General features: G+C 35.4%; 4 protein-coding genes, 1 long non-coding RNA gene and 2 other non-coding genes across 22 annotated transcripts in view; 2 read left to right on the top strand and 5 right to left on the bottom strand.

Moving 5' to 3' along the window:
- LOC123714553 overlaps positions 1 to 4,751 on the top strand; it is a 70,587-nt gene extending 65,836 nt beyond the window's left edge. For 8 of the 14 annotated variants that reach the window (XM_045668852.1, XM_045668851.1, XM_045668848.1 and 5 more), the window contains 8 exons: positions 411 to 566; positions 813 to 818; positions 1,055 to 1,309; positions 1,396 to 1,563; positions 1,737 to 1,890; positions 1,960 to 2,153; positions 2,353 to 2,493; positions 2,910 to 4,751. In XM_045668852.1, the coding sequence (XP_045524808.1) occupies positions 411 to 566; positions 813 to 818; positions 1,055 to 1,309; positions 1,396 to 1,563; positions 1,737 to 1,890; positions 1,960 to 2,153; positions 2,353 to 2,493; positions 2,910 to 2,981 (1,146 nt within the window). In that variant the 3' untranslated portion in view covers positions 2,982 to 4,751. The remainder of the gene's footprint in view (positions 1 to 410; positions 567 to 812; positions 819 to 1,054; positions 1,310 to 1,395; positions 1,564 to 1,736; positions 1,891 to 1,959; positions 2,154 to 2,352; positions 2,494 to 2,909) is intronic. The other 6 variants (XM_045668859.1, XM_045668858.1, XR_006754330.1 and 3 more) reach the window with 5 other exon arrangements.
- A 1,654-nt stretch (positions 4,752 to 6,405) lies between these two features.
- Positions 6,406 to 7,722, bottom strand: LOC123714554 (ubiquitin-conjugating enzyme E2 N). Its single transcript, XM_045668862.1, has one exon. The coding sequence runs from the start codon at positions 7,496 to 7,498 to the stop codon at positions 7,043 to 7,045; it is 456 nt and encodes a 151-aa protein (XP_045524818.1). The 5' UTR covers positions 7,499 to 7,722; the 3' UTR covers positions 6,406 to 7,042.
- Positions 7,723 to 8,327: 605 nt separating this feature from the next.
- On the top strand, positions 8,328 to 11,579 carry LOC123714191. The gene is made up of 4 exons (XR_006754282.1): positions 8,328 to 8,946; positions 9,608 to 9,732; positions 9,914 to 9,955; positions 10,435 to 11,579. It is a non-coding gene; the product is annotated as an uncharacterized LOC123714191 (long non-coding RNA).
- A 1,014-nt stretch (positions 11,580 to 12,593) lies between these two features.
- LOC123714368 (calcium and integrin-binding family member 3-like) lies at positions 12,594 to 16,437 on the bottom strand. Of its 3 annotated transcripts, XM_045668599.1 has the most exons (6): positions 16,336 to 16,437; positions 15,749 to 15,908; positions 15,627 to 15,661; positions 14,904 to 15,021; positions 14,605 to 14,732; positions 12,594 to 12,874 (listed from the first exon to the last, which is right to left on the bottom strand). In XM_045668599.1, the coding sequence occupies exons 2-6, from the start codon at positions 15,797 to 15,799 to the stop codon at positions 12,637 to 12,639; spliced, it is 570 nt and encodes a 189-aa protein (XP_045524555.1). In that variant the 5' UTR covers positions 15,800 to 15,908; positions 16,336 to 16,437; the 3' UTR covers positions 12,594 to 12,636. The 3 variants fall into 3 exon arrangements, with proteins under 3 accessions (XP_045524555.1, XP_045524556.1, XP_045524557.1); XM_045668600.1 differs by lacking the exons at positions 15,749 to 15,908; positions 16,336 to 16,437 and adding an exon at positions 15,151 to 15,429 and having other exon boundaries at positions 15,627 to 15,644; XM_045668601.1 differs by lacking the exon at positions 16,336 to 16,437 and having other exon boundaries at positions 15,144 to 16,330.
- Positions 16,438 to 16,451: 14 nt separating this feature from the next.
- On the bottom strand, positions 16,452 to 19,538 carry LOC123714370. Its single transcript, XM_045668602.1, has 4 exons — positions 18,838 to 19,538; positions 17,021 to 17,098; positions 16,830 to 16,917; positions 16,452 to 16,620 (listed from the first exon to the last, which is right to left on the bottom strand). The coding sequence occupies exons 2-4, from the start codon at positions 17,070 to 17,072 to the stop codon at positions 16,488 to 16,490; spliced, it is 273 nt and encodes a 90-aa protein (XP_045524558.1). The 5' UTR covers positions 17,073 to 17,098; positions 18,838 to 19,538; the 3' UTR covers positions 16,452 to 16,487.
- Trnah-gug lies at positions 18,644 to 18,715 on the bottom strand. The gene has a single exon. It is a non-coding gene; the product is annotated as a tRNA-His (tRNA).
- Positions 19,539 to 20,403: 865 nt separating the features above from the next.
- Positions 20,404 to 20,475, bottom strand: Trnah-gug. The gene has a single exon. It is a non-coding gene; the product is annotated as a tRNA-His (tRNA).
- Between the last annotated feature and the right edge of the window lie 2,757 nt (positions 20,476 to 23,232).

The raw sequence follows: 23,232 nt of genomic DNA, 5'->3' as shown, positions 1-23,232 counted from the left end.
TACTTTCTGTCGCTTCTTATCGCTCGCTTTTGGCTTTTGCATCCCCGAGGGGCGGTCGGCTCCGCCCGTGGCTCTAAGCCTCGGACGGGGTCCGCCTCGCGTAGTTGCATGGAATGTTATCACTAGCGTCGTCCCTCACCCTCCGCACGTAGCTCGACGTGCTCCGATTCACACCGGCTCAGGGGCCCGACTCCCCCCGAACACCGTACACTTTCGACTCCGCTTTCGTCCGACGACGGCTTCTCGCGCGTCGTCCTCGACGTGTGTCGCGTTGTTTTGCTTGCTTTTGCGCAAAAACCGATCGGCTATCGTCACTCGTTCGGCGGGAGAAATTGGGGCGTCGGGGACAAGCAAAACGACGGGTCGCGTGAAGGGGTCGGGATGAGTGAGGAGGTTAGCCGGTTTTGCAGTGGGGGTGCGATGGGCCCTACGGCGGGGTGTACGCGGCCCCCGCGGCCGTCTTCAGGCTCGCCTTCCTCGGGTCGGTCGAGGTGGACGAGGACTCGCGCCGCAGGAAGAGACGCCCCAAGAAGAACATGGTCGAGGAGGCCGTCACCAAGATCAAGGTGGTTTGGTCCGATACATTACACGTTTGTTGATTACCGATTGAGTTGAGCGTTCGAGCGTTTACGAAATATTTAAAATTACGAAAATTCGAAGTAGAGTACAACTAGAGTGGCTTGGCTCGTATCGTTTGCAATGTTCGCGACCACGCCCCATTCATAGACGTGACTCTGAAACCCATTCGCTACTAAATAAAATGTTATAATTTGACCGTTTCATTTCTTCACGCTTTCCTCGGATCGCTACAGGCTTTGGTAAGTCGCGATATTATATTATACGTACATGATACACGACACGCTTGAGTTGCTACGATGTACTTTGTATTCACACAATTGTACAAAACGGGAGTTCGGGAGAACGGGAATGTTATGAAAGTATTTTCCAAATACTCAGTTACTCGTTCACAACGATAGAGCACAGTTTGAATAACGTCGTTTCGATCGGAAACGACTCTGCAGAGATACCGAACGAAGTATATTTTTGTCTTCAGGCACCGGAGGGTGAAAACCAACCCAGCACCGAAGTCGACCTGTTCATATCGACGGAGAAAATAATGGTCCTAAACACGGAACTGAAGGAAATCATGATGGACCACGCGTTGAGGACCATCTCATACATCGCCGACATCGGAGACCTCGTGGTGTTGATGGCGAGGAGGCGGTTCGTGCCTCACGAGAGTGAGTCGGATCAACCGAAGTTGAACCGTACGCCCAAGATGATATGTCACGTCTTTGAAAGCGAAGAGGTAAGAGAGTCACATGGAGGCCCGGGAATTCTAAAGGTTCGACGTTTCCTGTCATCGCTCAGGGCTATCGATTTCGTTAATTCCAGGCGCAATTCATCGCTCAGTCGATCGGGCAGGCGTTCCAAGTGGCCTACATGGAGTTCCTGAAGGCGAACGGCATCGAAGATCATAGTTTCGTCAAAGAAATGGATTATCAAGAGGTGTTAAACAGTCAAGAGATATTTGGTGATGAGTTGCAAATGTTCGCCAAAAAGGTATGTCAAGGTTCTGTCTTCACTTTCCGGTGTTACGATTGGTGCCATTTTGTTTTTACATAGAATATTGTACAAAAATATTATATAAGTATAGTTCGTCCGCAAGGAGAGAGCTGTAAACAGCCGGCAGTGGGGAGTGGCGAATGTGAATCAACGTGAATGTTTATGATCAGGAGTTACAGAAGGAAGTGGTGGTGCCGAAGAGCAAGGGCGAGATCCTGGGCGTGGTGGTGGTGGAGTCGGGCTGGGGCTCCATGCTGCCCACCGTCGTCATCGCCAACCTGGCGCCGGCCGGGGCGGCGGCCCGCTGCTCGCAGCTCAACATCGGTACGCCGCCACGTCACTTCCGGCCGCTCGTGAAACGTTGCAATATTAAACCTCGAAATCCAATTACAGGCGATCAAATAATCGCGATCAACGGCGTGAGTCTCGTCGGTCTGCCGCTGTCGACCTGTCAGACGTACATAAAGAACTCGAAAAACCAGACCGTGGTGAAATTGACTGTGGTCCCTTGTGCACCCGTCGTCGAAGTCAAGATTAAGAGACCCGATACCAAATACCAGTTGGGATTCAGCGTGCAGAACGGTGTGGTGAGTGATAACTAATTAGCCTAGTGTCTAAGTAAATATAAAAAATAAAAGTATAAAAATATCCGGCATTTTTCAGCCATTTTACGAATCAAACAATGATTATTAAGTGACAATAATTTTTCGAAGCGCCGATTCGTGGACACATTTGGAACTTTTACATTACCGTTTCTCAATTTGAACCCGATCTCAATATGAACAGATCTGCAGCCTCCTCCGAGGCGGAATCGCCGAACGAGGCGGCGTGAGGGTGGGGCACCGCATCATCGAGATCAACTCGCAGAGCGTGGTGGCCGTGCCTCACGAACGGATCGTCAATCTACTGGCGACATCTGTCGGCGAGGTAACTTAGTGATATTACTGTCACGTTCCACTCTCGTGTCTGTACATTGATGGCACAAACTGTTAACGGCGGTAGTTAAATGATGACTCTTTTACTAACCATATTTTCAAATTAGTATTTGTGCGTTTTATACGTTTAATACATTCACTTGTGTTCGTGACACACGTTGTCAAAACTTTGGCTACTAGGTGTGCCGGTTCTTCATGCCGTATCAAGATCTTTTACTTCACCGTACGTCCGATTGTTAAATGCGCACATGGACAGAAAGCCTATTGGTGTCGAGCCGGGATCGAACCTACGACCTCGGCGATAAGAATGATACGCTGAAGCCGCGAGTCCAACGCCGCCCCAATGTTCTATTGGCTGACTGATATTCGTATAGTAATATGTTTTATGTTTAATACTCTTTTTTGCAGATTTTAATGAAAACGATGCCGACGTCCATGTTCCGTCTGTTGACGGGACAAGAGAATCCCGTGTTTATCTGAACTCGCCTCGACACTCGTGCCTCACTGCCGCTTGCCCACACTCGCTCCCTTTTACGCGCCATTCCCACCTCGTAAGGTTCAATTTACTCTGTACTTGCCATGTGTCACCTTCATCGCTAAACTTTATTAATAACCTCTAAGTGTTTGACAGTTGACAGTTGGCAGGAATAATTAAGTCGTCGTCAAATAGTGGTGGAGTAATAGCGTCGACGAAGGCGTATCTCGAATGAAAGCCAAAACACCGGACTCATTTCTAACTTCTAGTCTCACAATACATCATTGTTATCAGAGGTGTAAGATTTGAGACCTACGTTTGGCTTTATATAATACTCAAAACCCACAAAAGCTACACTATGTGATGTCTCACTTCGGAATCGCTTATATGCTTAGGTGATAAAATAAGTATATAGCGTAAGATGTAAATGCATAGTGGTAATTGTCGCCATTTTATCAAAATTAAATTTTAAATTTTGTTAAACTTTTCACTATTACGTTTGTCATTGCTCATATATCAATTCTCAGACAAAATGCTTTTTTTTGTTTTCATTGTAAAGTATAGACTTTTGTACTTTGGCAGCAGTTACTACTGTTTGCCCCTAACATAACAAAATGTATACATAAATTATCACATATTCCATTTTCTTATTTATTACAAGTACACTGTCACTATTTAATTGTGAAGAACTCATATCTGCTTAGATGTTATCGATATAATAAATGTCATGGTTTTATTATTACATCATTTATTAATTTTATGAGGTCCAGGGGTGTGCGTAATCTACTATCTCACTCAGTACCATTTACATTTTAAGTTTCATATGAACTTGAGAGGTTTATTAACATTCCAAAAATAATAAGAATGGTGTCTCTGGACCAACATTTCCTTTCTTATATTTGCCATAAAAAGATTTATTTGTTATTTGATATATGTATTAACATTCCACTTTGATGTTATAAATCCCTGAATCATCACTGCACCATAGTCCAAACAAGTTTATTTTATTTATATATAGCTACTGTAGAAGTGTATTGGTGTATTTTGATACTTGTAGCTCAAAAGTTAAGTATCAGATCATCTGTCTGTGACGAAGTATAACGAGACAGTGAATCTCAAGTGATCATTGATAACTAAAGAATTGATTAGTGGATAATATTATAATAAAACTTATTTCGTGTAGTGTTTCAAAAGATATGTCATATTTTGTAAATTTTATAGTGTGGCTATAGCAGTACTATAATCTATGTGTCTCATAGTCATAGCTTAGCGCCAATGTTTATTTATGTAAAGTATAAAAATGATATTTTAAAACATTGTATGGTGTAATTCTTGAAGTAATCCTTGCTTTAGTAAGTAATCCACTTGTTCAAGAGCTGACAAATTCTTAGATTTTGTATTTATAATAATATTATTACATGTTACATAATTATTTAGATCATCCTATTTTTTAACAAGTATATTATCTATGATTTTGATATCTAGCTGTCCTTGTTTGTTGTAGTGGTTTGGATGGTATGGTTTGAAAGTGTCTTTAGTCAACATTTAACACCAAAATTAAATCCCCGCTAAGTATAAAATTATAGATTTAATACAGTATGATGTACTTTTGTATTGCTAGCTGTGAATAAGATTTATTTACATTGAAATAACAGATGATAAAGCGTTTTATTGTAAAAGCTGGTATATTATAGGTACACTGTAACATGTGAAAAACTATTGTTGTTCTCATTTCTAAGAGTATTATTCTAGTCTGCATTAAAGTTAAGAAATTGAACAAATTTTGTCTTTTATTTGGATATCATTTACACATTAAATACACTATAATTTCCAGCACCTCCCACTACCTTATATGAGTCAGTCATTGTTTGCTGCCGAGATTTAGATGCATCAACTTTTCTCCACCTTGCCAAAATGTTGGCAAATCAATATTAATTAAACAGTTTGGGACTCTATTGGAAAATCAACCAAAACACCACGAATTTAGTGGATAATGTGGCTATTTGAATTCCACGAAATAGAAATAATTTCAGTTATAGTTTGACTTTCTGGACTCGATGCACGACAAAACAGCCTTTAGGACTTATTAGAATTCAAACACAAGACAAACATAGGGGTGAGTCTGATTCCCGAACATCAGAAATAACTTGGATTTTGACATACGAGATTCGCCAAGTCTCGTTCCTGAAGCTCGCCTTATGGTTAAGTTAAAGTTGGAAGTAATAAATGAACAAATCACAAGAGACTAAATTTACATATATTCCAAATAATTACAACTTCACTAGTTTAAAAAAAGGTGAATTATAACATTCAGTTCAAATGAAATAGCAATTAGCAATATGAAGAAATACACTGTTTCAGTTTCACTACATACATTTTTATATATTATATTTTCTATGTAATGAGTATGTGTATAGATTTCTGGAATTGTGGATTGACATCTATTGTCAAATAATTATATTATGTTAAAAGCAAACTGGATAGATGGCGTTTTATACAATCTAGAATATGTCATATAGTTACATATGTACTATTCAAATTAATTATTCACTGCATCCAAAAAGTACAACATCAAGGCCTAAAATATGAAATAAGTAATTTACTTTAATAACTTTCCAAATTAAATATCTTAGGTTGAAAATTTATTTATTGCACTCACACACTAGGTAATTCAAAGATCATTTATAACAGATGATGCATTTATATGGCACAAGCTAAACTTGTAAAAAAAAAATCTGCCAACTAAAACCTTAACTAAACTCTACAAATGTTGTAGAGATAGATATGTTATATGGTTTGGTAACTTTTTCACATATCTCATGAATTATCCACACAGAAAAGAATGAACAATGCCGAGTTTTGTAAAATTGCTATACTATATAATAAATCTGTGCTTATACAAATGATGCAGGCAAAAATCAGTGTTAATGAAGCCTTTGAAATGTGAAAATTGGATAAACTTAACTTGATTTCTCCAAGTTACATAGCATGTTACCACCTATTTAAATAAATTTTAAACAAAAACAACAGATTGGCTCATGCATACAGTTCCAGCTAAGATCATTGCTGTAAGTATCCATTTACATCATCTATAGCAATAATTTTTGGTGAGTTTCACAGGTTTGAATGAGTAACTTTACTTTGTTCTAATTGCATTAAATATGTACAAGTGGTGGATAATGTGAAGGTAGTATTTTTGGCTTAATCATACTTGAAGGAGCGGAAAGAATTAATGTTTCATAAATGTCCAGCAAATTACTCTGTTTAACATGTTTCATAATTCATTCTATAAATATTGTTGCTTAAAATAAAAATTTAATCACATATCCTAAAAAAGATCCATTATATTAACCAATACAAAGAATTTAATACTTAATAAACATAGCAAATAGGTATTAAATAAATGAGATTACATAAATAAAATAAGGGTTAGCTTTTGTATATTATGTATTTTGAAGTTGCTCACAAAGCCAAATGAAATTTACATAAATACAATTTAATCATAACTTTTATACAATAAAAATAGTACACTTAAGATTCTCAGAAAAATAAAAGATGATCACTGAAATAAATTATTTAATATCCTTCAACTGTCTACCATGAAAATCATTCAGTATCACTAGAGATCAGGGAACTGATTGCATTTACAGAACTTATTAATAAGATTCCAGCAAAGGCAATGAACTTTGTGACAATACACACTATCCTTGTATAAAATTAACCAAATTTCATAAACATTGAATATATATACATTCTCCCGATGTTAAATTTGCTATTTTTATTACAGTAAAAAAATATGCATACCTAATATCATAATGAAGCTACAAGTGAGTGGGTAAACAGTGGGCTGTCGATCGTGCCTATACAGTATAAGGGTCTACATGCAAATGCAAGATAAGGGCTGCGATGGTCAGCAACCTTAGCAATAATTTCACAATTGTCTCTTCACAAGTTAATGGTCTAGGTAAACATAACTTGCACTCTTAAATCATGATAATAATATAATTATGTTAGTTTCTTCCACGTCTTTCGAGTGTGGGGAGGCACTGGTTGCAATTGCATACGCTCAGTTGTCCATTGCATATCTCCTGGTCCAGTCCTTGGCATTACGGATTGCCTCGCTTTCGTTTACTTTCCACAGTTCTGCAACGTCGTTCGCAAGTGGGTCGTCTGGATTCGGCGCGGATAGTAACGCCTGGATAGATAGAAGCACCGTACGAATTTGAAGCGCCGGACTCCACTTGTCTTTCAATATGTCCAGGCATATACGACCAAGCCGGTCTATGTTCGGGTGATATATTTTAGTTATAAATCTAACCTTCGGTGCTGACATGGGGTAATCTTCTGGTAGAAATAGTTCTAATTTGAATAGTCCACCTTCAAATGGCGAATCCTCAGGACCCGTTACAATCACATGGAAATAGCGTGCATTGGACTCGCTAGGCACCGCACTTATTCCCGGCACAGGTTCTTGCATCAATCGCTGTGTCTCTTTGATTATTCTACGTGGTAGGGCTGCCATTTTAAATATGCGGTCTAGCGCAATTTGTCAAATGGAACAAAGTAATCATATAATTTCAAAAAAGTATCTAACCGTCTTTGCACTTTACGCGTTTTTAAAGATTAATGAGGCACGTGTGTTTAATACTTATATTATAGCAGCATTTTAAACGTGATTATATGAAAAACGCGATTACAAAAACGAAGTTTCAGAGCTCACTTCAATTTTTAACTAAACCATAGATAAAGAACGATTTTTTTTCACAGACTATATACGGTATTAATACAGACTATACTAAAATTCCATTGCTATATTTGATCAATAAATTTTTAAGATACTATTGAAAATCTTGCATTGCCGATTGTATAATGTTCTTTAATTTTTATATGTTACATCCATAGTATTTGAGTATTTTTAAATCACCATCGAGACCTTGAATAGAATACCAAGTCGACAAAATTTAAATACGATGTTACTCAAAAGATGGCATTAAAACTTATTTGTAACTAACCCAAGAAAAGCTTCAAGAATAATTGTAAAACTAGAAGTTTATACTTTATCTGTATAGTTATAGTATTTTTAGTATAAGTATTCTGTGGATCAGTACCTCTACGTAATCTGGGACAACTGTAGTATCGTACTACGTATTTGTAATTTTATTCATACAAATTTAGTTTTCGACTTTCTACATACACTACTGGTATCATGGCATCTTGACTGAACGTGTGACCCTCGTACGTGTGGTCTAAAATGCGATGGTTAACCATCGAGAAAATAACCACCAAGTAGTAATACTATTAATAACGCAGTACGTACGGAATATTTGTATAACCGTGCTTCTCTATCAGGGAGTCGGGGGGGGACAGTCTCATGCAACGTGATTTTTCTTTCGGTGGTAGCGCCCTCTATAGACGATCTCCTAGATTCTACTATGCTCAAGAGATGCCGCTTAAATGAAAAATATGATTACCATTTCAAACGTTCAAAAACTACTTTGATTTATTTTTACGGGCACGAGGCAGATTAAGTAAATAAATAATTCAATTTAACTAAATTATGCAATTTAGCAAAATATTTCTAAAAGATATTTCCTAAAATTTTCACATGAAAAATAATGTTATATCAGGTATTTGAAATTTGAATGCCAACTCCCAACCGCAAAAGTGTCAAAACAAAAATTTCCAATTACAAACTGACTCCTGCTTGTTGCGTTACCATTTTGCTGTAGTTCATTTTGTATTTTATCCTGTTTTCTGTATTGTGAGATACTCTAGTAAGTACGTCGAGTCGAGCTTTTAGTTTCTCTGGCATACTGTCGGGATTCTGCACTCGGTGGTACAGTACACTGTACCACCGAGTGCAGAATCCCGAATTGGTGTTTTAAGACTTCGAAAGGACGCTATTTCGTGATATTTTTGTGATTTCGGTCACAATGCCTAAACGATGTGTGTTTGGTTGTTCACCTAATGGTAAGTGATGCATTTACTATAATAGAAAGTATAGAAGTGTAAACTAAGCGATAGAAATACCACGGAAAATGGAGACCCATATATAGATAATATATACTTGCAGGAGACAGTCTTACTAGCATACTTTACGAAATATGATTGCATGCAGATATAGGTAAGACAGCCTTTAAGGCATGGCATGCCTCTCCTAGCGATCCGCCACCCCAAAGGGCTCATTTCGATGTGCAAAAACTTCGGACTATTCTATGGATACTACCTGTGATACATCACAAATCACATAATCGATTCCTTGCCTAAATATATATATATATATATAGCCCTTTATAGGGCTATTATATAATAAATTAACTGACAAAGTAACGAAAATACCTGGAAATAAATTTAAGATATACATCTTAAGCGAACTCGTTGTAATAAAGCAATGCACCCCTGCCTATCCCATAAGTGCTTATGTCTATGAATGTATTGTTTAAATACATATTAACAGAACAGATTATTAAAATTACGGAATCGTGTGGTCTTATCCATCTCAGCAACAACAGAAATTAAATTTTATTTATTTCTGTACACAAAGCCACTATGAAACATTATTTCATGATTAAATGTTGAATCTTAAAACTTTATCAACATATTGACATGCATATTTTATCTTATTTTTCAGATATTGACTGACTAATGAACAGATTTTCAAAAAGAAAAAAGTTTGTGATGTTCATTTCACCAACAGAGATTGTAATTGTAATAGCCTATTGAATGTTTTAGCCATTCCATCTCTTCATTTGAATTGTAAGTAATTGAAATATTAATTAATTTACTTAACCCTTGGATGGTTGAGAAACCAATATATCGTCAATAGCAATTGAATTTGAATTTATGTCTTACATATTCCTCCATGAAAAGGTTAACTATTTTCTGTTACTCAATGTCTTATAAATATTTTAGTGGTAAATTGTTTAACTTTTTTCAGGCTTTCATGGAAAACCTCCTTACCCAAAGTCATCCATATCAGGTAATAACAATATAGCTTTTTGAATGAGTTCTGAGAGACAACTGACTGCTACTGTACTTGTAGACGAGTTCTTATGTAGGGAACTCAAACAAGCATGTCCCCTCGATGAATGCCTGTGAAACAGGTGGCTGGTAGAGTCTGGATAAAGAAGGCAGAGGACAGATTGTTCTAACTATATATTGGAGGATTCATATAGGGAATACAAATCCTCGATTTTGTCCATTTTGTGTAGACAAAAACATGCCGAAGTCCAACTGCCCCTTTCGCTACATGATTGTTTAGCTATAGAGGTCATTGCGACAGCAATACTTTCGTAAAACACCTGTTTTTCAAAAGTATCATATCATTTACGGGTTTATTTAAGGGGCATACCATACCATAGACATTACTTTTTTGCTGTTTTTGTAGATACAGAATCCTTATTGCGCGAGAATGACTTGCAATTGGCTGATTTTATTTAATTATATTTTTTGTTACAGCTTCGGAAAGAACGGCGCCGTCCGAATTGACAGTAAATAGGTATAGCACTTACCAAAAACAAATTTGGAACTTGAGAAGAGAAATCTACAGACTGCGAAAAAGTGGTCATTCATTTAAGGCGCGGCTTGCAAAAGCCGAAAAACTGGATGCCAACACAACTTTTGAAAAGTAAGTAAGTCAGTAAAGTAAGTAATTGAAGGTATGACATCACAAGCCAAATTTTTTACCGCCATGCAAATGCAAACGGTGAAAAAACAAAAGGGTCGTCGTTTTTTGTTTGAAAGAAAAGTATTGTCCTTGTCTTTGTATAAGAGGAGTCCCAAGTGTTATGCCTTGATGGCAAAATATTTTACATTGCCATCAGCACAATGTTTAAAAAGATTAATTACTAAAATAAAACTAAAGCCGGGCATCAATAGTCATTTATGAAAAATTAAAAAAAAAATGTGCATGATTTGTCTCGCGAAAATAAACTGTCTTTATTATTAATAATATTATATTAATATGAAAATAAATAAATCTTTGACGAAACGTCACTTACGCCGCAAGTGCATTACGATGCAGCAACCTGTCGCTTATTATTTCACGGGTAACCTGAACAAAAATGAATTGAAAGTAATAATACAGGAAGTTATCAAAAATGTGCAAGCAACTGGCTTGACCGTTTTATGTACTGTGTGTGACCAGAGCACAGTAAACTGTTGCGACGGAGCATTTGGCAGCCCGAGGAGTACTACCGCAGGCATGCCGACAAATAATTCCGTTCCTCCTTATAATTGACAATTTGTTTGATTCTCTGAATTATAGCTCTCTTCATGTGCCAAATGGAAAAATCTTTAAAGGGCCTGTGAAAAGAAATTCATGTCATCATCAGCTGTGGCAAAAAGCACTCCAACTTAAAGTGTCAAATTTATAGCTAAAAAAAGAAGGAAATAAAATATGTGTGGTTGGTACATCAATTAAAAAATTCATTAAAACGAATGAAGGTATGCAAGAGCTATGGAAAATTTTGTCACAACATTATTATAGCTTTTACGACGTTTCGCGTGCTTTACAGGGTGCGTGGTCACGGTGACTGAAGACAAAAGGTGTTGAATGTCAGAAGTATCACAGTTGTAGAGAAAGTTGTGTTATCTGTATTTATTACCCCGAAGTTGATATCGACTTTTGTCTTCAGTCACCGTGACCACGCACGCTGTAAAGCACGCGAAACGAATTTAAAATTATGTAAATAATTATAAGTTTATATTAATACATAGCTTCAATCCGTTTAAAAAGTGTTTTCTTGACATATTTGTGTCATTTCCCTTTAAATGTGTAACACATAAAGAGGCTCTCACTGAATGTCTTAATATACAGTTGGTGCAGGTCAATCAACCGAATATTAGGTGGAAAATTGACCTACTTCGATGATGATGAAATGAAATCTTTCGCCCAAGAATATTTCAACAAAAAAACATTTTAAGAAATAAATATTTCGTTTTTGTTAATGGTCTTTTATTTAATTAATTGTATCATGTAGGTAAATAAATATTTTTGTCAGTTTATGGGTATTGAAGTAAAGCAGTTACAAATACTGTAATACAACCAATATGAGTTCCTCTATTCTCTAATATTGATTAAACTAATAAGAACTAGGTACAAGTACTACTATGGTCTAGATTATATAATATATTCCTATATAATCTATACCATTGTAGTACTTGTACCTAATTCTCTACCTTTTATAGTGCATTGCTGTGTTGTGGTACACACACACATACATATAGTTAGTTTTCGATATCGATAAGAGATGGCGATGTATGTTCACAATGACGAATATATTAAGATATGACAAAAAAATCTGTAAGATGGCTCTATTTCCATTATTTATTATTTCTCTATTGATCCAGTGTTTGGAGTGAGATACGCCACCGTTGTAAGTGCTAGTTTTAGTCTTATCGATTATTGGATTCCTTTTTTATTATACTGACACGCGACAGCCGATCCAGCGCATATTATTTCACCAAGGGTAGGGAGCATCCTGGATATAGCTTCCGGATACCCAGGCCCACAAACCTTCCATTCCACGAATTAAGAACAGGAGCAACACATTTCCCAGCACTTATCATATGTAAATAAATATATTATAGATATTACAAGAAAAACAAAATCAGGCCTTGTTTTCTAGTCGATATATTTATTATCAACATGAGTCAAGTTTAGACTCTAATATGGAAAGTAGACACGAAATCTGGGGCCCTAGCCACTACATGTTCAAAGTCCATGAAGGAGAGTTTCCCATCTCCGTCTACATCAGCCTCATCCAACACACTTGTGACTATCTCCTCTCGTTCATCTTCATGCAGCTGCCCGGCTGTGAGGAGCTTGGTAGCTTCCAGTAGGTCCTCGCGCCCAATATACTTGTCGTCATCTAGATCGTAAATCCTGAACGCATACCTAATATAGAATATACGTATTTAAGGGCGCATAATGCCAATGTCTACATATGATACACATTTACATAATAACTTAATTAGTTTAGTTTAAATCTCTGGATTATATCCAGGCAAATTTAAACGCCTGATATGAAATGTAATTGAAATATATCAATATTTTTGGAAATAATATAAAAATACGAATTAGTTGTATGAAAAGCTTTTGTTTCACTTGTGCTATTTTGTATGAACTCATATGAATCTTAATTTTTTTTTTTTATAAAATAGGGGACAAACGGGCAGGAGGCTCACCTGATGTTAAGTGATACCGCCGCCCATGGACACTCTCAATGCCAGAGGGCTCGCGAGTGCGTTGCCGGCCTTTTAAGAATTTGTACGCTCTTTTCTTGAAGGACCCTAAGTCGAATTGGTTCGGAAATACTTCAGTGGGCAGCTGGTTCCACATAGCGGTGGTGCGCGGCAAAAATTGCCTTGAAAAACGCTCAGTCGTGGAGCGGCGGACGTCGAGGTGATACGGGTGGAATTTTGTATTCTGCCTCGACGTCCGATGATGAAACTCAGCTGCAGGTATTAATCCGAACAACTCTGAACACTCTCCATGGTAAATGCGGTAGAAGATGCAGAGTGACCCCACATCTCTACGCAACGCCAAAGGATCGAGCCGCTCGGAGAGGGATTGGTCATCGACGATTCGAACCGAGCGGTTCGTTGGATACGGTCAAGTGGAAGGAGCTGGTTCTGGGGAGCCCCCGCCCAGAGGTGAGAACAGTATTCCATGTGGGGCCGTATTTGCGCTATTGTACTATATATATTGCGTAATTTGGTAGCAGAGCGAATAAAAACTAAAAATGACTTCTGCATTCGTCGTCACTTGGTTCAAGCAACTCTTATAAAGGGGACATAACCATATCGGTTTCTTAAATAGATATTATTATTTAAGTAATAATTGGCGTACGCGTAGGTAGAATCAGATCTCTTTTGAAACGAAAAACCCATAAGTTTTCACTGACACGACTTTTTGTTTTATTTTTGTCCCGTGGTATACTAAAATATAAGAGTAATCGTTAAATAATAGCCCATTTCCGAAAGATGTAACGATTAATGGGTCTTATTCAGTCGATTATGACTAAAACTTTGTCGTCATCAATCTTGGAATTGAAATTGACGAGTTTAGTTAAAACCCTATTATTATTGCCAGGAGATTACTTTTGATTACTCAAATATTTTAATAACATCTTCATTATAAAGTATTCTTATTAATTTACAAAGAACCGTTTTTTTTAATAAAAATATGACGACTACCTCGGTATCGGGTGTACAATACTATTGTTATGTAGGTATGAGGTGATTAAAAATATGATTATATGTACCAAATTTTTATAGAACTCAACATAGAATTATATAAACGCTGTATTTTTACTTCAAATTTGTTAAAGTCAAAATCTTTATATCAAAATATAACTAGCTGTGCTATGCGGTTTCATCCGCATTATTTCGATTGTCGCATGGACTTATATAGGCTTCCTCAATAAACGCATATTCTTCAATTTTTTTAGATTGATTATATCTCCGCGTCTTCCATCTTACATCTCATTCACTCGCTTATAAAATTATGAAATCTAATGATGGAATCATAGAAGTAAAAATAATAACTTGACTTTGGTAAATTTCCAGAATACTATATAGGGGAATAGAATACTTTGATAGGTATAGATTAGTCACATGCCATACCATGCCTTAATATCCCGTGGCGCGGCTTCACTAAACACCGACATCATGTCCAGAAAGTCTTCAAATGTGAGGTTACCAGAACCATCATGAGAGAAAACCTGGCAGATTCTTCTTTTGAATGGATTTTCCTGCAAATCAATTGTCCCTAGAAAGGAATCCTAAACATTGTGCAACAGTTGTTAAAATAATAAAATCATGTATTTCATCCTAATACTTCACTCTATGAAATAATTTATAAGTACTAATTTACACAACTCTCTATTTTTCTAGTTTTTGTTTCAACTTGAAGTTTCACTTACTTTTAGTTCAGGCAATTTTTCTATTTCTTCAACTGGTAAAATAATAGTGTGAGCTTGGTTTTCGGTCATGTTCTTTGGAATCAATTCGGGATTTACGTCTCGAAACCGCTTGAAAACTCTAAAAAGATCAACATTAAAATATTACTAAACTAAGTTTGTTTTCAAATCAAAATTTGAGGACACTTCTGGCCTCAGTTCAAATCTGTCGCTATGTACACTTCACCGTAGCTATTAACTTACTTCTTACCCATAATGAGCCTTGGCTTCCGAAACTGGACAACGCCATCTTTGCCGATCGGACATTTGGAGATCGCTTAGGTCAAAAGCGTAGCTTACGCAACAATTCCTTAATTGAAATTGCCGCGCCCTATTTTGACCGGGATTTACAGGGAAATTATTGTCACAACGTAAATGTTTCAAATGAATACACAACTCTTGACAACATATTTTGAACAGGATTTTAATGTAAGCCTCGGAACTGTGTCGAAAGCTTTCAAACGTTCAATTTGATATTCCTTTTGTTATTCTAGATGGAGTTAAAAACATATTTAATATTGAAAACAAAACTGTGTTCTCTTCTAGCAATATTCAAAGCATATTAAATATTGGATACAATTTTCGCTCATATTTATTTACTTTTCGAGTTCGCTTAAATGACGTTTTTAATTAAAATCTATCAATTTGAAATGAATGTCAAATGTTGTCTTTTTACATGGAGTTTACCTTAATATTTCCTTCCTCGTGAAAAATGTGCAGTCCTGGTAAAGTTAAATACATCATGTTTCTTATATAAATTTAAATATTTTATACTGCTACATAAAAAAACAAAACCTCAAGTAGAGTACCTGATAGTCCTCGAGTTGTTGTTCCGTGGATGTCACAACTTTGTTTCCCATTGTGAAAATAAAAAGTCCAAGGAAGTCGTGGGCTTGTCAGGTGGATACTGCCAATGCCGCGCTAGTTCAGTCTCGCAAACACTCGTAAAAATAGTCCATAGATTACTTACTTTCGTGGAGTATTCGCCAGCATGAAAGGAAATTGTGACATGAAAGATTAACTATATGAAGAACGACAGAGTTAATCACAATTGCAAGCAACACTATTAATTAAAACGTATGAATAGAAGAAAATAATTACATTAAACTATAATTATATACGTATAGTTTAGTGATTTTCATCGTTTTCAATATGAACCTTTCTACTTTCTCTGGTATATATTGTGTTTATTATTATATAACCGTGATACTAATATAAAATCAAATATTAAGTAAACTAATATGAATCTCTGGACAATATTAATCTATGAGGAAAGAGGGTGGAGCTGCCACACCTTTGCCTCCGCGCAGTCAATTACATTTTGTTAATCATGCAGCGATATACATTGTACATGAAATAACATAATAACCTAAATACTTATCTGTGATTCACTTACTTTTCATGTGTTGTATTGTTAAAGTTGTTTACATAACTAGTGCGTAAATACTTTTAAAATACCAAATACTTTATTTGTGTAGTAGTGACTTATAAGACTTAATAAAAAGTACCTAATCGACTCAAATGTTTAATTGTGTATTATTTAGTTAGTTAAGCCCACCCCCCACATTCTGAATAGCAAAGTTCTTCACTATCAAAGTTGTTCGTGTCTGGTAGAGGTGCTCCACAATATTTCGCCCAGCGAATTAGCAGGCATTTCCGTCTATCCCATTTATACGTGTGTCTGGAGAATAGTGTGTCACTATTATTATTATGTTTACAAACCCCGATATGGACCTATAAAAGTAATAAACGTAACAAGATTCCTTAAAATACTGAAAAAAACCCTTCGAAGACATAGACGTAACTTATAATTATTTACGTACATTTGAAGTGGTATCTATCGATCTGTGTCAGTTGTAGGTATGTGTTATTTTCCTTTGCATAGTTTACCTTTCTGTGTGAGCCCATCTCTCTCGTGACATCCATTCAATGATACAATGCCGTTGACTTGGGTACTTTTGACATAACTTTGAATCCACTGATAAGAAACTATATTTTTAATAAATAAATCCTTATAACTAAATAAAAAATGAAGACTGGGAAAGTATTTATAATATTAACAATTAAGTAAAATGACTTACATTGAAATGACAAGTTTGTACACACCAATAAAATTATGATAAGTACGATCATTGTCGTGAGAGGTTATCAATTAATTCGTATTCATTAGTCTCGATACACAAAAACATGTAATGCTAATACGTAGATAAATAATTACATTGTTTTAAATATGGCGGAAATATATAAATAATACTATATAGAGTTTTTAACAATTGTATTCAATACGCGTATCATTAATTGTCAAATAAAGAAAACGGGAAGAAGGTAGAGTATGTGGGTAACGATATTAATATATAATTTATTATTTGCATTAGATAGTCTGCATCGATGAGTAATTGAGCCATCTCCTTATTCAGTTATATTTCTTTCTGTTCACAAATCAGGTAATGGATAGATCAGATAGTTTATTGTTATTAACTACCTTAATCTGCATCTACATCTTCTAATAAGTGGAATATTCCTATCAATATCAACATCTTTATAGGCAATGTACCCCGAAGTTATGTATCTGCGAGATATAAATAACCAGATGATTATACAAATAGTTTTCTGGACTTTGGTTTAAATAAATACACAAAGTAGGTTTACGACTAAATTGCAAACAAAGATTTTTCATATGAACATTATACTAAAAACTATCTTAGTTATTATGCTGTATTATTTTTAAAGGAAATTTTAATTAACAAAACGCAATATTGTGGATATGTCGCAGCCAACTAGCTTAATTAACCGTTCAGTTAACAGCTTAGCCGTTTAACTAAACGGTCTGAAAGATGTTCAGCCAGTTGATCAAACACCTAGACAAATGACTTGGATCGATGTTGTTTCATTACTTGCCTAGCCTGTTGACTGTTAATTTGAATTTAATTCCACTTTCTGCCACTATCAAATTCAAAACGAAAGTCTTCAATACTCTCAATTTAGCGTCGGCAAACCACAACTTTGATGGTATTTTCCATGAAAATCTTTCATGAAAAACAACAAGTTCAATGTAAGAGTGTAGTGACAATAATAGTGTGAATTTGACTCAAACGATTTAATTTTAAAAGAAATATTTTTTATGTCATGTTTCATCTTCCATGTCAAAAAGAAGTGCGAAGAGTTGGATCTCCGTTACTCTAAATTGTACTGGTTGCTCGGAAGGCATTCCACGTTATCAGTACAATATAAATTACTGATCTACAAACAAGTCCTGACACCTGTATGGACTTATGGTTGCCAGCTGTGGGGCTTTACCAGTAATAGTAACATCCAAGTAATCCAACGATTGCAAAACAAAGTGCTCAGGAGAATAGTCAATGCTCCCTGGTACATTCGCAATTACGACCTCCATCGGGGCCAATAAAGTAGAGGACGTCACCACATTAATGAAAAAGACTGCTGGCGCACACGAACAGAGGCTCCACCAACACGTGAATGTCGAGGCTATTCAACTCTCTGACACCATGGGCTTAGTGAGAAGATTGAAAACGACAAACCCATTTGAACTAGTGAATTAGTGTATACTTTTATATTAAGTGCTACACAGTGAATGAAAAAATTGAACACAAGAACAGAGTGTCTTTTATGCATTTTACTGTAACTCCACACAACTATTCCAAATAATAAAATAATTGTTTTAACTCCAGCGTAACAGCTTTCACTGCCGTGACCAGGATTCGGACCTGGGTTACTACGGCCACAACGTAGGGTCCTAACCACTAGACGATCACGGCTATCGGAGCAGATACCTTTCACCGCTTATCACCCAAAAGGTATCGTGAGTTGTATTACTAAGCTAAATTAAAATGACCAACTACCCGTTCCTTAGTTAAGTGATAGTGTAACTTCTTAAATCTTTCGTATAACCGTTGTGAAATAAGAAAAACGAGAACAACCAAATTGTGTCTTTTTATGTAAGTTTCAAGAGCGCTTGCGGCGACCGGAACCAATCTAATATTGATAATGTCCGGCTTCAATTTAACTCTTATCGCTTGCGATGGCTGTGTATTTTATGTCCGAATAAAATTAATCTCTTGTAATTTCATTTCTGATCCAATCTAAATATGGGCTGACGGGCATATCTATACTCGCATAGTTAAATCTTCCAAAAAGCGGGCTATTCTGTTGTAGAAAACACCTTAAACTGGCAGAATGGACACCAATGACTCCCGAACTATGTAAAACTGTGCCTCCTGAATCTCCTGGACACAGGAACTCTGATACGCCGCACTTAGGTACTGTGCACATTCTTGTATATATCTTTATAAACGGAATATGTTTACATTTCATCAACATAACATCCATCATTTTTAAAGTATAGTTTGTTCCTGGATCCTTTTGATAAATAGTATGCGTTTGTCCATAACCTAAGAGTATCGCTTCTTGACCAATGAGAGTTGTGTAGTCGACTGAGCTGAGTTTCGCGTAAAATGGAAGTTGAATACTATCAGTTTTCACTAAACTTATATCATTTGCTATAGCAACATTATGAAGTTGCAGGTTTGGACTTAAGATCACTTTCATAATTTTTTTTCGTTGCAGCTCACCTGCTGTATTATAACGAATAAATAGTGATTCCGTTTCAAGCGCCTCGTTCTCATTGTCAAGGCAGTGCGAGGCTGTTAACGTCCAAGTGGAAGAGAGAGCAGTGCCGGAACACAATGGAACATAATTCAATTTCCAGACCCCCTGGTGTGTTATATTAATGTGTTTTTCCATAAAGACTACAAAAAGATATTTTTCCATATCCGCGTCTTTACCTCCATAAATTCGAAGATCCGACCCATGATGGCTAAAATTAAGACCATGCAATAGTGTTAACACATGCAAAACTCGATTAATCATTATATTAAATATATTGGAAACAAAAAATAAAATAAAGCAATTTAACGTGAAACCCCTTAACGTTTGTGTAGGAAAATAAAAAGCAATTCGATTTTATATTTTATGATAAGGCATTATGGTAACTACTTTGCTACAATATAATGAATCATAAATCACCTATTGAGATATAAATAGAAATTCGTAAATGAAAATAAGTGGAATTTTTGTTAATAATAATAATTTTAAGAATATCATTTTGTTTAATCCAAATACAGTCCGTATTACAAAAATGCAAACAGTTTCCGTAGGGAAAAATATATTTCATAATTCCTTTAATTTTTTCCAAAATGACAAATGTAAATTCAACATTGAGATATATATTACAGAATCTAATTGGCCATTTAGAATGTATTGCTATTAGTATTATATTAGTATTGCTATGCTGTATTGCTGACTAGTTTAATCAGACATTTAAAAGAAATCCATATTTAGAATTATAGAAAATATAATTTGTTTACTGAGAATAAATTGTTAAAATCAAAAGGTATCGTAAGGTATGTACAATTTAAAAAGGATACTCCACCGTAACAGCTTTCGCTGCCGTGACCAGGATTCGAACCTGGGTTACTACGGCCACAACGTAGGGTCCTAACCACTAGACGATCACGGCTATCGGAGTTAATATTGGCTGATTCGAAACACAGTATTTAAAGATTGCTTTGATATAATATTGAAAGTTTGGAAGGTACCTTTATAAAACTTTTAAGTTGAACGCTGGTCCGTTCTAATTTAATCGTGTAATACCAATAACTAAAGCACTTTCACTATTACTCGGTGGTTTCTACGAGAGTGTCAGTACGATGACCTTGATATAGATAACTTTGTCATGGTGGATATTCAATTGTGAAATTATACTGTATAGCTATTTGAAACAGCTACTACTGACAATTATATAAACCACGAAGAATATAGCAATAAATGAAAGCTGAGTATTTTTCGTAACAACATTAATGGTTTGCGTATCTTTTCCAGCATAAAAGGACCAAGATTCGACTTAATGAAATAAATCTAAAACGTTCACGAATCGCAGCGCAATAACATTTCATAATTGTGTTGATCAAATGTCACCGTACGTACTGTAATCATTGTGGTTGTGCCGGATTCGTTAAAATACTACTATGTACTGTGGAATCCGAAGATTTCACTTAATCATATTAAAGATGATAAATAACTGTCAGAATCGTCATAATTTCATAACCATCATTTATATAAATAGAAAGATCTTTTCGGTATCAAATTTCCGCTGAATGAAAAATATATTGGAATGAATATTAAGAAAGATAAAATATGGTTCGGATAATCTCAGGATCTGCAAAAATCTACGTCAGAATTCAAATTTTTCTGAATAAAGATGCGATACATTTATTAAAATTTCAATATATATTTGTATAGTTCATTTTGCATAAAGTGCAGATGTAATTCTTAGGAATATAAAAAAAGTCTTAAGTTACTATTACAACTGAATATTTCATAAGTTTTTAAAAGATGCTATTTTTATTGTTATATTGAATAATTGTTATATACGAATATGTATATAACACTATATTATTTAATGATCATGTGTCTGTTATCTCTGTAATGTAAAGCCGAGGCAACTATTGAGCTTTTTTTATAGATATGTCTTTACTGGGACGTCATGGCACACATTAGCCCAACTTAAGACTAATAACTATTTTACTAAAAATGTTATTTAAGCTATTGATCTATTTGAAAAAAAGTTTATATAATAATTACACTTTTGACTAATTAAAAATACACAATTTAAATCGAATAACGAATTGTCGCGAGTCATCTTACTTTATAACAGGGATGTGACGGCTTTGGGGAATGGATGGATAGACGAATGGTCATGCGGTGGTGTCGCTGTGATAATGCTTTATTACTTTTATTGGCATATATTGGAGATATCTCAAAAATAATATTTTATAAAGAGACAAAATGGTAACTCAATAACTATTTTTGAATACATAATTCAAAATATGTCTGGCGTTAGCAAGCTTTGATCTTACCTGAACTTGTACTTGTGCAAGTGACGTCTTAGGTTATTGTTTTGTACAACGTCTATCCTATTATTATATTAATACCACTTCGCTAGAAGTTTACTTTGTTTAAGTTGTCCCTGTATCCTCAATGAAGTTGTACCTTTATTATTTGTACTAACAATACTAAATCAGGGATGTAGTAGATACCGTCCAGCCTTCGGTAGCATTTTCTTAACTTTTCAAACAGGAAGTGTTAACTGCAGATGACAAGGAATTCTTACTCAGGAAATATTTAAAGGATGATAGAATTCCATAGCCTTACTGCGGAAACCCTATTTTCGCCATGAACGGAAAAGATTTGTGATGGGATTTCAAAGATATATATATATCTCTCGAAATAGCGTAGACTAAAGATGTGAGGAACCATACATTTAAAATAGTACTTTAGATAAGAAAGAGTTTTAGGATGGGGTATAAAAGATGGCGAATGTAAGCATTGCACCACTGACGAATGCAGATATGTACAGATGTAAGACATATTAATAGAACGAAGCAACCCTAGCAAAACTTCAAAGTTTACTGTATTAAAAGCGTTGCTGGAACCTTACTATTAATAAATTGTAGTAACTGTAAGTTGTTTGATGTCCATGCCTCAACCACTGTCATCGGCGACCCTATTTTAATTTCAGTAAGATAGTTTACTATATGTGGTGTTGTAGTTAAATCGAATGATACCAGCCATTAGAATAATAATATTTTCTTTCAATCAAACTCTTTTAACGATTAACCTTTAGGCTTATTCTGTTTTTGTTTTTTTTTAGGACACATTGCTTAAAATAGTATCTTGCCTTCTGACTAATAATACCCGGAATACAACGAATCGTCTCGCCGCACACTCAAGTCTGTAAGCAGCCAATATTTATATAACAAGCCGAATAGTTGGCACTTAAAATAACTAATGGTTTTAAATAAAGCATGATAACTCAAAAGGAGTATAGTTGCAAGTTGTTATGTAAATCTCAATTTTCCACCATAATATTATGTCTCAATTGTGAGGGACAAAAATGTGAAAATGTTTGTAAGCCTCCCCCTTTCGTTGTGACTTTAACCCTCTTCACTATAATTTATTGTGACCTTTTCTTCGCACATTCTGCAACAATATTAATTTTGATAGCTATGTTACGTTTATAAAAATAACAATAGCATTTTTGTAGCGTAATCTTAATTTAAGCTTTTCATTAGGTGTAGTTATTTTTACTTTAATATTGCATATTTATATGACGTACTTAATAAGAATCTATATGTAAAATAAGATGAGGTTTGCCCCAAGAGCGACCTTCTGAGTGAAAAAAAAATTGCTATCGCAAGTGTTGTTCTCTGTTTAT

This window comes from Pieris brassicae, chromosome 9 (assembly GCF_905147105.1).
Source record: "Pieris brassicae chromosome 9, ilPieBrab1.1, whole genome shotgun sequence".
In the NCBI taxonomy this organism is placed as follows: domain Eukaryota; kingdom Metazoa; phylum Arthropoda; class Insecta; order Lepidoptera; family Pieridae; genus Pieris; species Pieris brassicae.
Note: the sequence above shows the minus strand (reverse complement) of the source record. Positions and strands in the feature narration are given on the sequence as shown.

Coding starts and splice junctions, on each gene's coding strand:
- LOC123714554 (XM_045668862.1), bottom strand. CDS start 7,498: ATGGCAGCCCTACCACGTAGAATAATCAAAGAGACACAGCGATTGATG.
- LOC123714370 (XM_045668602.1), bottom strand. CDS start 17,072: ATGATCGTACTTATCATAATTTTATTGGTGTGTACAAACTTGTCATTT. Junction 16,918..17,020: donor TACAAACTTGTCATTTCAAT/GTAAGTCATTTT, acceptor GTTTCTTATCAG/TGGATTCAAAGTTATGTCAA. Junction 16,621..16,829: donor AGATGGGCTCACACAGAAAG/GTAAACTATGCA, acceptor ACTATTCTCCAG/ACACACGTATAAATGGGATA.
- LOC123714368 (XM_045668599.1), bottom strand. CDS start 15,799: ATGGGAAACAAAGTTGTGACATCCACGGAACAACAACTCGAGGACTAT. Junction 15,662..15,748: donor AACAACTCGAGGACTATCAG/GTACTCTACTTG, acceptor TAACTTTACCAG/GACTGCACATTTTTCACGAG. Junction 12,875..14,604: donor CCACGGGATATTAAGGCATG/GTATGGCATGTG, acceptor ATTCTATATTAG/GTATGCGTTCAGGATTTACG.